Here is a 13,597-nt window from a genome sequence, read left to right as displayed (position 1 = left end):
TCCCAGTCCAACAATCCGAGAGAGAGGAAAAGCTGCATTTTTGAGGTGACTCTACCATGGACAGCTGTTGATTTTGCTTGCCTAGCACCCAGTGTTCTCTGTTTCTGGTTTTCACACCATGATTTTTCTGTGGGAAACCAGCTAGCTCTCAGTTCACGACTGAGGCGGGCACGGGACGCAGTTCCTGGCCGATCTGAGGACCCTGGCATCGCGTGGAGGTGAGGTGTGAAGTCAGAGGCCAGTCTGCCTGGGTCCCAGTCCTGGCTCTGATGCTTAATAGGGGCAAAAACTTCAGCTTGTTATTTTTTCTCTTTACTCATTAAAAAATTTTTTTTAAATTTTATATTGGAGTAGAGTTGATTTACAAGTGATTCATATATGTACATCTATTCTTTTTCAGATTCTTTTCCCATATAGGTTATTACAGCGTATTGAGTAGTGTTCCCTGTGCTATATGGTAGGTCCTTGTTGCTTATCTGTTTTATATACAGTAGTGTGTGTGTGTGGTAATCCCAATCTCCTAATTTATCTCCCTCCCCACCTTTCCCCTCTCTTGACTCATTTGTTGACTGGGGGTCTTAATAATAGACAACTACTCCTAGGTTGTTGCGAGCCCTCAGTGAGTGGGCAGGTACACTAAGGCCTGTTATGCGAAACCATTATGATTTCATCTGAGCAGTCTCTTACCACCTTTCTGTTCTTTCCTTTTCTTTTTTGCCTTCCACATACTCCCACACCATCCACTGCACTATCCCAGAATTATATTTTATGTCTTTCTTTTCTACTGGAGACATCTTCAAGGCAGGACCGTGTCTTATTCACCTTTATACCACGGGTGCTTGACATGGTTCCCAGCCCAGAAACGGTGCTCAGTCAAGGTTTGTTGAACAAAACTGAGTACTCCCTGACACAGAGCAGAGAACGCTGGAACAATGAATGAAAATGTCGTGAATCCTAGAGGAGAAACAAAAGGGAAATGGCGAAAGCCACATGAAACTAGAACAATTTTCTTAACAAAAATGGTGTGATCCCTGGAGATTGCAGACTCCATTTCTTCCTGGCCCTGGACTTGCTCTCTTATGGTGGGCAGGTGAGTTCCAGCAATAGACTGGTACCCAAGACTGACTTTCTGAATTCCTGCTTCTTTTTTTCTGCCTTGGAACCTATTTCTTCCCTTGGGGACTGGCCAGGAGAAATAACCACCGCCTTCAAGGAAATCAAATCTACCCGCAAGATATCAGACACCGCCCTGCAAGCCCAACGTTCATGTGCAAAACTTCACACATACGATGCAGTGAAGAGTGGGCTTAACAGGGCAGGCTTCCTTAGGTGCGTGGAAGAGGTGGATCGGGGCAGCCAGAAAACCCTTTCTAAGGGGTGATTGCCCAGCCTCTGAGGGTGATACTGGGTGAGTGATACCAGCCATACAAGACTCCCTTGGAGCCACACCCATCTGAGACTCAATCATTCTCAGAGTCGGAAGAGATGCAGCCATTGAGTGTAGTGTAGGTCTTGTCTACAACATCCTAGACCATGGCCTCTTAAGCCGCGAATATTCCAATGACTCCCGATTCTCCTGGTCCATGAGATCACCTCTGAAGTTTCTGGAACAGTTCTAGTTGCTATAAAGTTTTCTGCTCAGTCTTTATGTAACGATGCTCTGGTTCAGGTTTTGCTAATCCTTAGCAGTTTTTGGTGCTGCAAAATGAATCCAACAGATATAGAAGGACCTTCACCTCCCGTCCAGTGATTCTGTGGTCACTGATGTCACATTAACAGGAGTATTTACACCTCAGAGATTGGCAGTGCCACAATCAGATCTACCCCCTGCCAGAACCAAAACCAAAACCCAGAGACGGCTGCTCACAAGCTGCTGGCTGACCTTATTCTTGGTGAAACTCATCGATTAGCAGGGGATGTAAGATGTTCACCAATGATGTCCCACCCAAACTTGTGCATGGAAGAATGCCACGGGGATGGCATCAACTCAGTGGTGAAGGAATGGGAGGAGGGAGGTGTCAGCAGAACCTGGTGGGAAAGACTTGGGGGCAGAAAATCCACCACAGGCTGGTGAAAAAGCAGACTTCAAGGCTGGCGAGAGAAAGAAACTCCATGTCGCTGGGCAGTGACACTACAGGTGACAGTTCAGATCGGGCCAGACTGGGAGAGAATGAATTTCATTAGGGAGGTGATGGAGAGCCCCTGAAGATTGTTGAGAGAGGGGGCCTTATAATAGCAAAACCTGGGGAAAATTATTTCTCTGAGCTTGCACTTTAAAAAATTGAGGTATAATTCCCATACCATTACAATTCACCGTTTTCAAGTGTACAGTTCTGTCCTTTTAGTCTATTCACAAGGTCGTGCAACCATCACCACTGTCTAATGCCAGAACATTTTCATTATCCCCAAGAAGAAACTCCATACTCATTAGCAGTCACTCCTTCCTCCCTTAAAGGTTTGCACTTTTTGCAAAACACCAAATTTGGTTGTCTGTAAAGTGACTTGAGTTTGAACCCAGGAGGGCTGTGTACCAAACATAAAGAGGGAAAGGGAAAGAGCAGAACTGGCTTTTCCAAGGTTCAGGTGATGTAACCAGACATTATCTATCTATCTATCTATCTATCTATCTATCTATCTATCTACCTACCTATCTATCATCTATCATCTATCTACCTACCTACCTATCTAGAAAGAGAAGAGAGAGAGAAGAGAGAGAAAGCAGTACTAGACCCACACATGGGAGCAGAGAGCATGGGTGAAGTTGATCTTCAAATGCAGCATCTGGGTGACGTGGAAGCTATGGGTGTCAGAAGAAAATTCTTTTTTATTTTTTATTTTTAACATCTTTATTGGAGTATAATTGCTTTACAATGGTGTGTTAGTTTCTGCTTTATAACAAAGTGAATCAATTATACATATACATATGTTCCCATATCTCTTTCAGAGAAACTTCTCTAGTAACGAACTATAGAAATGATCCCTGAAAGTATAGTCTTAGAAGAAAATTCCCGCTTGGGCTAATATTTTTATTTCCTTGGCATCTCCTGTAGCGTTCATCTTCCTGTACCCTTCCAGACATCGCTGTTCCTGGGGAAGCCAAGGGAAAGAGAAGACGCAGGAACTTTGGAAGCCCTAAGAAAGACACTTGCTCTCCGTGGACAGAGGTGGCCGCTGGGAGCAGGACAGGGGCTGGAACCCAGGGTTTTGGAGGCTGAGCCACCCCACAGGCAGGGGGAGCATCTGAGTATCAGTAGACGACCCTCGCTGGCATGCTTTGGGTTTAAAAATCCTTCGCAGGATGGGCATGTTTGACAAAAGAGAAGGATTTCAGTAAGATTGACGCAGATGGGGTGCACCAAGTAATACATTTTCTTGGGGTCTCTTCTCCTAAGGTGGGTCCCTCTTGCCCCTCTCCCCCACCCCTCCCCGAGCACGTGTGGCAGGAATGGTTGGGGGCACGTCCATGGTGGCACTCAGCTCTTCGGCTCTTTTGAATGTCTGCCATGTGGAATCCCGTTTTGGGGTGGCTGGTCTAAGTTCAGAGAGGCCTCGCTTTGTAGGGAGCGCTAAATCCCACTCTGCCAGCCTTCAGGCTGATTGAGCTGTGTATTTATTTACCTTCACTTATTAAAGTCATGTGACTTTCAAACTGGAGGGGAATTTTGAATTCATCAAGTCGGATTCTTTCTTATTACTACTGAGAAAGTAGAGACTTGGAGAGATTACGTGACTTGATCAGATTAACCCCTGCCACTAATTCACGGTGACAGAAAGCAGGTCAGGGGTTGCCTGGGGACAGCGGGGGGAGGGATCACAAAGGGCATAAGGAAACTTCGGGGCGTAACAGATGTGCTCCCCATCTTGACCGTGGGTGTAGTTTCATGGGGGTATGTATATATCGAAACTCATCAAAGTGTGCACTTCAGATACATGCAGTTTAGTGTGTGTCAGTTATCCCTCAATAAAGCTGTTAGAAAAAAGTCTCACATCCGGTGAGAGGCTGAGCAGGGACCAGAGAGGCCTTCACACTTCCCCTGAAGCCCTCAGCTGTCTTAAAACGAAAGCCTATTTCAAGTTGTGAAAATGCCTTTTCCCATAATGCCATTTTTTCCTTTTTTAAATTAAAATTTTTTAAAAAAATTGAAGTATAGTTGCTGTACAATATTATATAAGTTACAGGTGTACAATATAGTGATTCACAATTTTTAAAGGTCATACACCATTGGTAGTTATTATAAAATATTGGCTATTATGAAGTATTCCCCATATTGTACAATATATCCTTGTAGCTTGTTTGATACCTAATAGTTTGTACCTCTTAATCCCCTACCCATATTGCCCCTCCCCTCATCCCCCTCCCCACTGGTAACGACTAGTTTGTTCTCAGTACCTGTGAGTCTGCTTCTTTTTTGTTACATTTACTAGTTTGTTGTAGTTTTCAGATTCCACATATAAGTGATATCATACAGTATTTTTCTTTCTTTGTCTGATTTATTTCACTAAGCATAATGCCCTCCATGCCCATCCATGTTGCTGCCAATGGCAAAATTTCATTCTTTTTTCATGGCTGAGTAATATTCCATTGTATATATGTACCACATCATCTTTATCCATTCATCTGTTGATGGACACTTAGGTTGCTTCCATGTCTTGGCTATTGTAAACAGTGCTGCTCTGAACGTAAGGGTGCTTGTATCTTTTCGAATTAGTGGTTTTTTTTCTTTTGGATAAATACCCAGGAGTGGAATTGTTGGGTCATATGGTAGTTCTGTTTTTAGTTTTTTTTAAATTGAAGTAGAGTTGATTTACAAAGTTGTGGCAATCTCTGCTGTACAGTAAAGTGACTCAGTTACACACATATCTACATTCTTTTTTTAAATATTCTTTCCCATTAGGGTTTATCCCAGGAGATTGGATGTAGTTCCCTGTGCTCTACAGTAGGACCTTGGTGCTTCTTCATTCTAAACAGTTTGCATCTACCGACCCCAAACTCCCAGTCCAACCCTCTCCCTCCCGCCCTCCCTTGGCAACTACAAGTCTGTTCTCTCTGTGAGTTTGTTTCTGTTTTGTAGATAGGTTCATTCGTGTCATATTTTAACATTTTTTTTTTATAAGAGACTTAGTTTTTTATTTATTTATTTATTTATTTATTTATTTAATTATGTTTGGCTGTGTTGGGTCTTCTTTTCTGTGCGAGGGCTTTCTCTAGTTGCAGCAAGTGGGGGCCACTCTTCATCGCGGTGCACGGGCCTCTCACTATCACGGCCTCTCTTGTTGCGGAGCACAGGCTCCAGACGCGCAGGCTCAGTAATTGTGGCTCACGGGCCCAGCTGCTCCGCGGCATGTGGGATCTTCCCAGACCAGGGCTCGAACCTGTGTCCCCTGCATTGGCAGGCAGATTCTCAACCACTGCGCCACCAGGGAAGCCCCGTGTCGTATTTTAGATTCCGCATATAAGTGATATCATATGGTATTTGTCTTTTTCTTTCTGACTTAGTATGATAATCTCTAGGTCCATCCATGTTGCTACAAATGGCATTATTTCATTCTTTTTTTATGGCTGAGTAGTATTCCATTGTATATATAAGCCACATCTTCTTTGTCCATCCATCTGTCTTGGTTATTGTAAATAGTGCTGCTATGAGCATAGGGTGCATGTATCTTTTAGAATTAGGGTTTTTTTGGGGGGTTTTTTTGTTTTTCTTTTTTGGATAAATACCCAGGAGTAGAATTGCTGGGTCCTATGGTAGTTCTGTTTTTAGTTTCTTGAGAAACCTCTATACTATTTTCCGTGGTAGCTGTACCAATTTACATAATTGTCATTTTTAAAAGGTCCATAGCTTCAAATTTTCTATAATGAAAAACAGTACTGCCCTTAACAACAAAAAAAGTTGCAGATGCCATTTACTCGTTGCAGCCTGACCTGCTCCACAGGTAGACAGAAGTGCACCCAATGGAGTTGGGAAGAGGGTGGGGACAGAGGGAGGCATGATCGTGTTCTATTTTCCTGTGTTTATCTCTAGCCATGCTTGTGAAAAGTATCACCTCTGGATGCATCCAATGCATTTAATTTAGGAGAAAACAGATAAGGATGGGATTTTTATTCTAGGACTGTACTTGGTGGTGGTATCTGGTAGCCCCTGCTGGGCCAAAATAGTTTGCGAACAATCTCCAGTTGATGAAGAAGCAGGAAACCTTCCAGAAAAGTTCCCCAAAGTTCCTCTTTTTCTCCCTCTCTCCCAGGTCAAGCACTCAGAGCCACACCAGGTGTGGTCAGCTTCTGAGGGTCTCAAGTAGCTTCTTGTGGAGAAGGTGAAAGGCAGAGAGAAGCGTAGGTGTGGGCTACGTAGGGCTCCACCCACACTTCCTTCCCTTTATTGCTGAACTGGCGCTGACCAGTGAGTGTGCAGAGAGGGTCTGTCCACAGGCCCAGTGTTCTCACTGCGTGGAAATTAAGGCCCTCTGAGTTCCCTCCCAGAACTCAGCTATTGCCTGAGCTATTGCTATAGCTATAGCTATTTCATGAGCTATTGCCTCTCTCAGGGGAGCTAGGAAGAAACATTCATGCATCTAAGGTTTTTTTTTACATATATGACTTTTTAGAATCGCCAGTGTAATACACACTTGTGACAAAATGCAAACGAGACAGAATTATATGAAATGCGAACATGGCCCAGAGCATGCCCAGGGAGTCAGGTGAATTCAACGTGACTTCTATCTGAGTCAGGGAGACGTCTGTTCGGGGTGGGTGGTGCTGTCACCGAGCTGTCCAGAGCGCTTGGGGACACAAAATCCAAGATCTGTGCTCTGGGCGTCCACGCTATCGAAGACATTGAACCCATGGTGCTGCTTCTTCACGATTTGCCTCCCCTAAGTCCTTCCCATCCCCAACCCTTTGCCCTTCTCTGCCTGGCTGTGTGCCCTGGGAGGCTGATCTTGACAGGCTGCATCGCCGGGCCTCTATCACCCTCTGGCTTCCGGTCAGGACTGACAAATGGGAGGCACTCAGAGGAGAGAGAGTCGGGGTATTTATTCCGCCAGCACCCTTTCTAGCCATGGCTGTGTCCCTCCAGGATGACAGCCCCAGCATGGCAGCCCCCCACCAGGGCTCTGGCTTGCCATCCCTCGGGCCTGGGTGAGGGCAGTGGCGTCCCACGGTTGCTCTAACCCTCACCCCTCTAAGAAGGTCTCTGCCTGCAGGCAGTCTGAGGCATCCGTCATGGAGAGATGAACTGTTGATGATTCTGCCCTTCCTCCCAGTGTGGGAGGAGGGCACAAGGGCTGAGAGCAGGACGTTTTAAGTTTTATCTCCTGAGCGCTAAGCACAGTGGACTGAACTGAATTGTTGAGTTGACCAGAGGTGTTGGGACATTTTCCTGGGAGGTGACCTTGGAACTGGGGTTTAAAGGGCACTGCTATGTAAATGACCATATCATTGTGCTTGGATGAGGTTTATCCTACAGGGGCCAGGCTCACGGAGATCCCATTGTATGGTATCCAGGGCAGCAGGACCCCCATATAGGTCCCGAATCACACCTCTGTGTTGATGAAGAGGAGGCTGCGGATGACTATAGTGATGACGGTGGTGATGGTGGTGATGGTGGTGATGATGGTGGTGGTGGTGATGATGGTGGTGGTGATGATGGTGGTGATGATGATTAGATGTCCACTTACCTGACCGAGTCACAGGAGAATTTCATTTTAGCACGATGTCCCTCTGCTGCCTTGCAAGATAATACTTGCTTTTTTGGGTCAGTCTTTTTATTGAGGTAGAGTTTACAGACAATGTCATGCTCCAGTTTTAAGAGTACAGTTGGATGAGTTTTGACAAGCATGATTACCTGTGTATAACCATCACTCCCATCCAGATATAGAGCATCTTAAACAACAAGGATTTACTGTAGAGCACAGGGAACTATATTCAATCTCTTGTAATAACCTCTAACAGAAAAGAAACTGAAAAAATAGACCAGGCAGCTGGCCCAGCAGGGACCTCAACTTTCCTTCTTTATTCTTCACTTCCTTTCTTTTGTTAACCAACATCTTACCAATTCCACGTAGAATTTGCTTTTCCCCTAAACACTTCTAAACATTTAAAAATTTTTTAATTTTTTTATTGGAGTATAGTTGAGTTACAATGTTGTGTTAGTTTCAGGTGTACAGCAAAGTGATTCAGTTATACGTATACATGTACCTATTCTTTTTCAAATTCTTTTCCCATTTAGGTTATTACAGAATATTGAGCAGAGTTCCCTGTGCTGTACAGTAGGTCTTTCAGGATTATCTATTTTATTTTATTTTTGCCATAAATGTCCTTTTTCTAAAAAATAAATTTTATTGGGGTATAGTCGTTTTATCTATTTTAAATATAGTGGTGTATATATGTTAATCCCAAACGCCGAATCTATCCCTTCCCCCCCTTTCCCGTGCCTTGTCGCCCTTCCTAACCGAAGTCCCATCCTCCTTAAGGGCTCGCCCTCGGCCACAGAGCCTCCCACGCGGGTCCCGGGCGCGCGGGGCTCACCTGTGGCTCCGCGGGCCCCGGCGGAGCCCGACACCGCCCCCTGGCGGCAGGCGGGCGCCGGCGCGGAGCACGCCCGGCCCGCGGCGCGGCGCGCTGATTGGCCGGCGCGGATTCGGGCAGCTTCCCGGGGGCGCCGCAGGCCGCACCACCCCGCCCGCGCACGGGGACGCCGGCGCGGTCTCCGGGGGCTTCCTCTTCCCTCCGGTTGTGTCCAGGTTCTGCGTCCGCCAGGGTCCAGGATGACAATCCGACACCAAGGCCAGCAGTACAGGCCGAGGATGGCATTTCTGCGGAAGGTGAGCGCGGTCCCATCACCTGGGCCCGGGAGGGGCGCGGGGACCAACTCCGGGAAGTGCCGGCGGCGATGCGGGGAGGGGCGGGGGGGCAGCCCTTGTGGTCGGTTAGTGCCGCTTGATGTCATTAAGTGACTTACTTGCCTTGTGTTTCTGTCTGTACGTCTTTTCAAGACTCTAATGGTTAGGTTTCCTTGTTACCTGTTTGTAGTGGAGAATCTGCAGCCGTGGGCGATTGCCGGCTGGAGGCTGGAAACAACCTGTTAACTTGGGAGAGCAGGCGGGAAGGCAGTTCAGCGAGGCTGGGTCAGATTTGAGACAGCCTCCTGATACTGTTAGAGGCTCCCAGATGTTAAATTAACACGTTTGCTGTTTTTCTGATTCAACACTGCAGTATTTTAAAGCGTGTGTGTGTGGTGAGTGTGTACACATAGACCGTGAAAACGGTGTGATTTGCAGGCTAAAGGGACACCCCACTTGCAGCGCCCCTAGATTCCTTATTCAAGTGTGTGTATTTGTGCATCTCAGGTCTCTCTGTGCGCAGCGGAAGTCAGGACCCTCCCCATGCAAAGGCTTTCTCAGAGCAAGTGGCTGGGCACAGGGGGTGTCCATACTGGGGACTTGTGTGGGGTGGAACGCACCTTGTGGGGTGATGTATTTGGGGATGAAATGGCTCGTTTTGTTCTGGGCTTTTGAGGTGACCAGTGTCAGAATAGGTCAGCAGAGGATTAGGTCCTGGGTCACTTGCCCGCCCTTCCTCCCATTTGCAGCCACTTTTCACAGTGTGGTGTCCACCGTCTTAGGCTTGTCTTGAGTAGAATTAGCTGAATGCTTTGTGACAGTAAGAGCCCTGCCCTGAGCCCTTGGAGCTCAGCAAATTGGCATAGTCAAAACTGTCCTGATTTGTCTAAGACTTTCAACGCTAAACCCTGGACAGTCCTGGGCACCCTGGGACAGTTGGTCACCCTCGGTCCACCTGCTTCAATAAGCTTGTGCGTATTCCAGGTGGTAGAGGTGTGAGGATATAAAACAGAGGCGGAGTGTGGTCTCGCTGGGAAAGAACCCTGAGAACCTCTACTGCAGACACCAGCTCCTAAAATCAGAGAAAACTACCCAGACTGGATCTCTGAGAGCCGTCAGTCATCTTCCAGGATTCCCCAGGACTGCCTTCTTCTCCCAGACAGGGCAGCTCTGGCGCTGAGGCTCTGAGAGCAATTGTCTGGCGATATGCTGTCTGTTTTTGAGCCTCAGACATTGTGTTTCATCATGACTGTTATGTGGTCGACATTGCTGTCTTTACCTGGGCCTTCTGACTGGTGTCTTGGTCTCCAGCCCATCCTCCTCCACCCCAGCCTCCTCTTTTCCACCCCAGCCTTCCGTCCTCCACCCCTTTCTCCTCATTTCCACCCCAGTCTCCTGTCCTCCACCCCAGCCTCCCGTCCTCCACCCCTTTCTCCTCATTTCCACCCCAGTCTCCCGTCCTCCACCCCAACGTCTCGTCCTCCACCCCAGCCTCCCGTCCTCCACCCCAGCCTTCCATCCTCCACCCCAGCCTCCCGTCCTCCACCCCTTTCTCCTCATTTCCACCCCAGCCTCCCGTCCTCCACCCCAGCCTCCCATCCTCTACCCCTGCCTCTTTTCCACCCCAGCCTCCCGTCCTCCACCCCTGCCTCCTCTTTTCCACCCAGCCTCCTCTTTCCCACCCCAGCCTCTCATCCTCCACCCCAGCCTCCCATCCTCCACCCCTGCCTCCTCTTTTCCACCCCTGCCTCCTCTTTTCCACCCCAGCCTTCCATCCTCCACCCCAGCCTCCTGTCCTCCACCCCTTTCTCCTCATTTCCACCCCAGCCTCCTGTCCTCCACCCCTGCCTCCTCTTTTCCACCCCAGCCTCCCGTCCCCCACCCCTCCCTCCTCATTTCCACCTCAGCCTCCTCATTACCACCCCAGCCTCGCATCCTCCACCCCTGCCTCCTCTTTTCCACCCAGCCTCCTCTTTTCCACCCCAGCCCCTCATCCTCCACCCCAACCTCCCATCCTCCACCCCTGCCTCCTCTTTTGCACCCCAGCCTCCTGTCCTCCACCACTGCCTCCTCTTTTCCACCCAGCCTCCTCTTTTCCACCCAGCCTCCTCTTTTCCATCCCAGCCTCCTCTTTTCCACCCAGCCTCCTCTTTTTCACCCCAGCCTCCCATCCTCCACTGCTGCCTCCTCTTTTCTACCCCAGCCTCCCGTCCTCCACCCCAGCCTCCCGTCCTCCACCGCTGCCTCCTCTTTTCCACCCCAGCCTCCTGTCTTCCCCTCCACCTGCCGGCCTCCACAATACCATTCATCGGCATGTTGGGTTTCTTTCCCAAACTGACGCGGATCCCCTCGACCTGAAACCCTCCGCTGGTTTCCCACGTGCACAGGGTGACGTCCAGCCTTCCCAGCCCGGCCACTGAGGATCCTGCTCCCAGCCACCCCTCTGGCTTGACCTCCCGCTGGCCTCCCGCACCTGCCCTGCGGGGACACAGAACAGAGCAGCCCCCCTTACTCAGGGGGGCTCTGGCCTCAACGACCTCCTCGTCTTTCCAGGAACCCTGTGCCCTTCAAGCCTCAGATACCTCCACTGGGAAAGCCCTTCTGCCCCTTCTCACCGGCCGAGCCCCCGTCCCCCCCCGCTCCCAGGCCCAGCTCAGGGGCCCCTCCCCTGTGACGGCCGGCTCTCCCCACCCCCCGCCCTGCAGATGCTGCCTGCACCTCAGCGCTGCTCTTTCCCTTTGCCTTGTTGGATGGGGGGAGACCCCCGTCTGTCTGTGTCTTCCGAGGTCCTCGGTCAGATCACAGAGCAGGTCCCAAGAGCCTGTGCCAGGGGGGCCCTCAACCGTGAAGCAGCTGAACGAGGTGCCCAGCCTTCGGAGAAGGACCCAGACCTAAGGAATGTGGACTTGGGTGCAACTGTCACCCACCACTCAATGGATATTTTTGAAGTAGGCTGTGTCCCCACTGGGAGCCGTACATGCGTGTTCTCGTCTGTTCCATGAGGCAGACTTATCATCAGCATTCTACAGAGCAGGAAGCTCAGAGAGGTGAAGTCACTCGCCCCAGTTGTAGCCGCTAAGTGGTGGAACCAGGAAAAACACAGGTTGTCGCCAAGTGTGATCCAGTGCTGTAAGCTTTCCTGTGATGTTGGGTGCAGGGGAGGCCGTGGGAAGGCCTGACCGAAGGTGCCTGGCGGACGCGGAGCTGAGAACTGAAGGATAAATGGGGGTTCTAGGCGGAGAGAAAGAAGGCTGTTCCAGGCAGGGGAACGGCGTGTGCTGAGTGCATGTGCGTGTGTGTGTGCGTGTGTGCGTGTGTCTGTGTGTCTGTGTGTGTGTGTCTGTGTGTGTGTGTGTGCGTGTGCGTGTGTGTCTGTGTGTGTCTGTGTGTCTGTGTGTGTTGTGTGTGTCTGTGTGCGTGTGTCTGTGTGTGTGTCTGTGTGTGTGCGTGTGTGTCTGTGTGTCTGTGTGTGTGTGTGTGTCCGTGTGTGTGTGTGTGTGTGTGTGTGTGTGATGACGCACGGTGGACCGCCTCCCGTGGCTCCTGTGGGCTCCTGTCCTAGTGCTGGCCCGTCCCCCCCCGTCTCCCCCTCCCCCGTGATGTCCGGATCTCCATACCAGCCAGGAGCAGCTGCTGCCCTTGGGATGCGCCTCAGGACTGACTGTCTTGGTGCCTCATGGAGAAGCCTCGACTGCTTTGCTTTCCTGTGTGGCATCCGGCATCTCCTTTTGCTGCGGGGCGAGGGGCTGCGGAAACAAAAGTGAGGAGACCTGGGCAGAGCACGGGATCTTTCGCTTGTATCATTCTTTCATTCAACACGTGCACAGGGCCGTGCGCGTCTGTGCTGGGCGCCGTGCCTGATGCTGGGGACACTGTGGGATTAGGACACAGCCCCTTCCTCCTGGAGCTTAGGGTCTAATAGAGAAGGACCGCTGTATAAGCAAGAAGAATGTTCTGTAGGTCGTGGGAGACGTCGTTAGAGGAGATGCACGTGTATAAAACACAAAGCAGGGAGTGGTCAGTGCCATCTGGGGTGGGGACCAGCAGCCTTCACAGGGGGGCTTGTAACTGAGTGGAGGTGTGAAAAATTAGTAGGTGTTTTTTTTTTTGCCAGGAGGATGGGAAGATGAGTGGCATTTGGGGGAGTGCAAAGCTCGGAAGTGTGGAATAGCACTGTGCCGTGGGAGAGTCTTCAGAGGTTGGGGTAGCTGGCTGGGGGGCAGGGGTGGGCAGGAATTTGGTGACGGAAAGGCTGGTAGTGAAGGAGGCTCCAGAACTGGGGGCTTCGCACGTCCAGCCGGGGGTTTGACGCTTTCTGTGTTCGCTGAGAAGCCATTTGACGTTTTACAATCGGGGACGAATAAAATGAGTTGGTTCCCATGTTAGAAAGATGATTCTGATTAAAGAGTAGGAGTGCTTCTCTACCCTGGCTGCACTTTAAAAAACATTGTGATCAGGTCACCATCCTTAGAGTTTCTGATTTACTTAGGAGATAATTAAGTAGTTAAGTCAGATGGAGTCCAAACATTGGTTTTTTTAAAAAAAATATTTATTTATTTGGCCGCACCGGGTCTTAGTTGCGGCAGGCGGGCTCTAGTTCCCTGACCAGGAATTGAACCCCCTGCATTGGGAGTGTGGAGTCTTAACCACTGGGCCACCAAGGAAGTCCCGAAACATTGGTGTTTTCAAAGAAAAGCTTCCCATGGACTTACCTGGTGGTCCAGTGGCTAAGACTCCGCACTTCCACTGCAGGGGGCAA

General features: G+C 49.7%; 1 protein-coding gene and 1 pseudogene across 5 annotated transcripts in view; one reads left to right on the top strand and one right to left on the bottom strand.

Moving 5' to 3' along the window:
- RGS9 (regulator of G protein signaling 9) overlaps positions 1-13,597 on the top strand; it is an 89,878-nt gene that overhangs the window by 16,088 nt on the left and 60,193 nt on the right. For 4 of the 5 annotated variants that reach the window (XM_059906571.1, XM_059906570.1, XM_059906575.1 and 1 more), the window contains exon 1: positions 8,758-8,820. The exons of the other annotated variant lie outside the window; for it this stretch is intronic. In XM_059906571.1, the coding sequence (XP_059762554.1) occupies positions 8,764-8,820 (57 nt within the window). In that variant the 5' untranslated portion in view covers positions 8,758-8,763. Of the gene's footprint in view, positions 1-8,757; positions 8,821-13,597 lie in introns of those variants that run through there. 5 annotated transcript variants of the gene reach the window in all.
- LOC132356297 (small nucleolar RNA U3) lies at positions 2,915-2,996 on the bottom strand (annotated as a pseudogene).

The sequence above is a fragment of the Balaenoptera ricei genome, chromosome 20 (genome assembly GCF_028023285.1).
Source record: "Balaenoptera ricei isolate mBalRic1 chromosome 20, mBalRic1.hap2, whole genome shotgun sequence".
Classification (NCBI taxonomy): Eukaryota; Metazoa; Chordata; class Mammalia; order Artiodactyla; family Balaenopteridae; genus Balaenoptera; species Balaenoptera ricei.
This window is presented reverse-complemented; position numbering and strand designations above follow the sequence as displayed.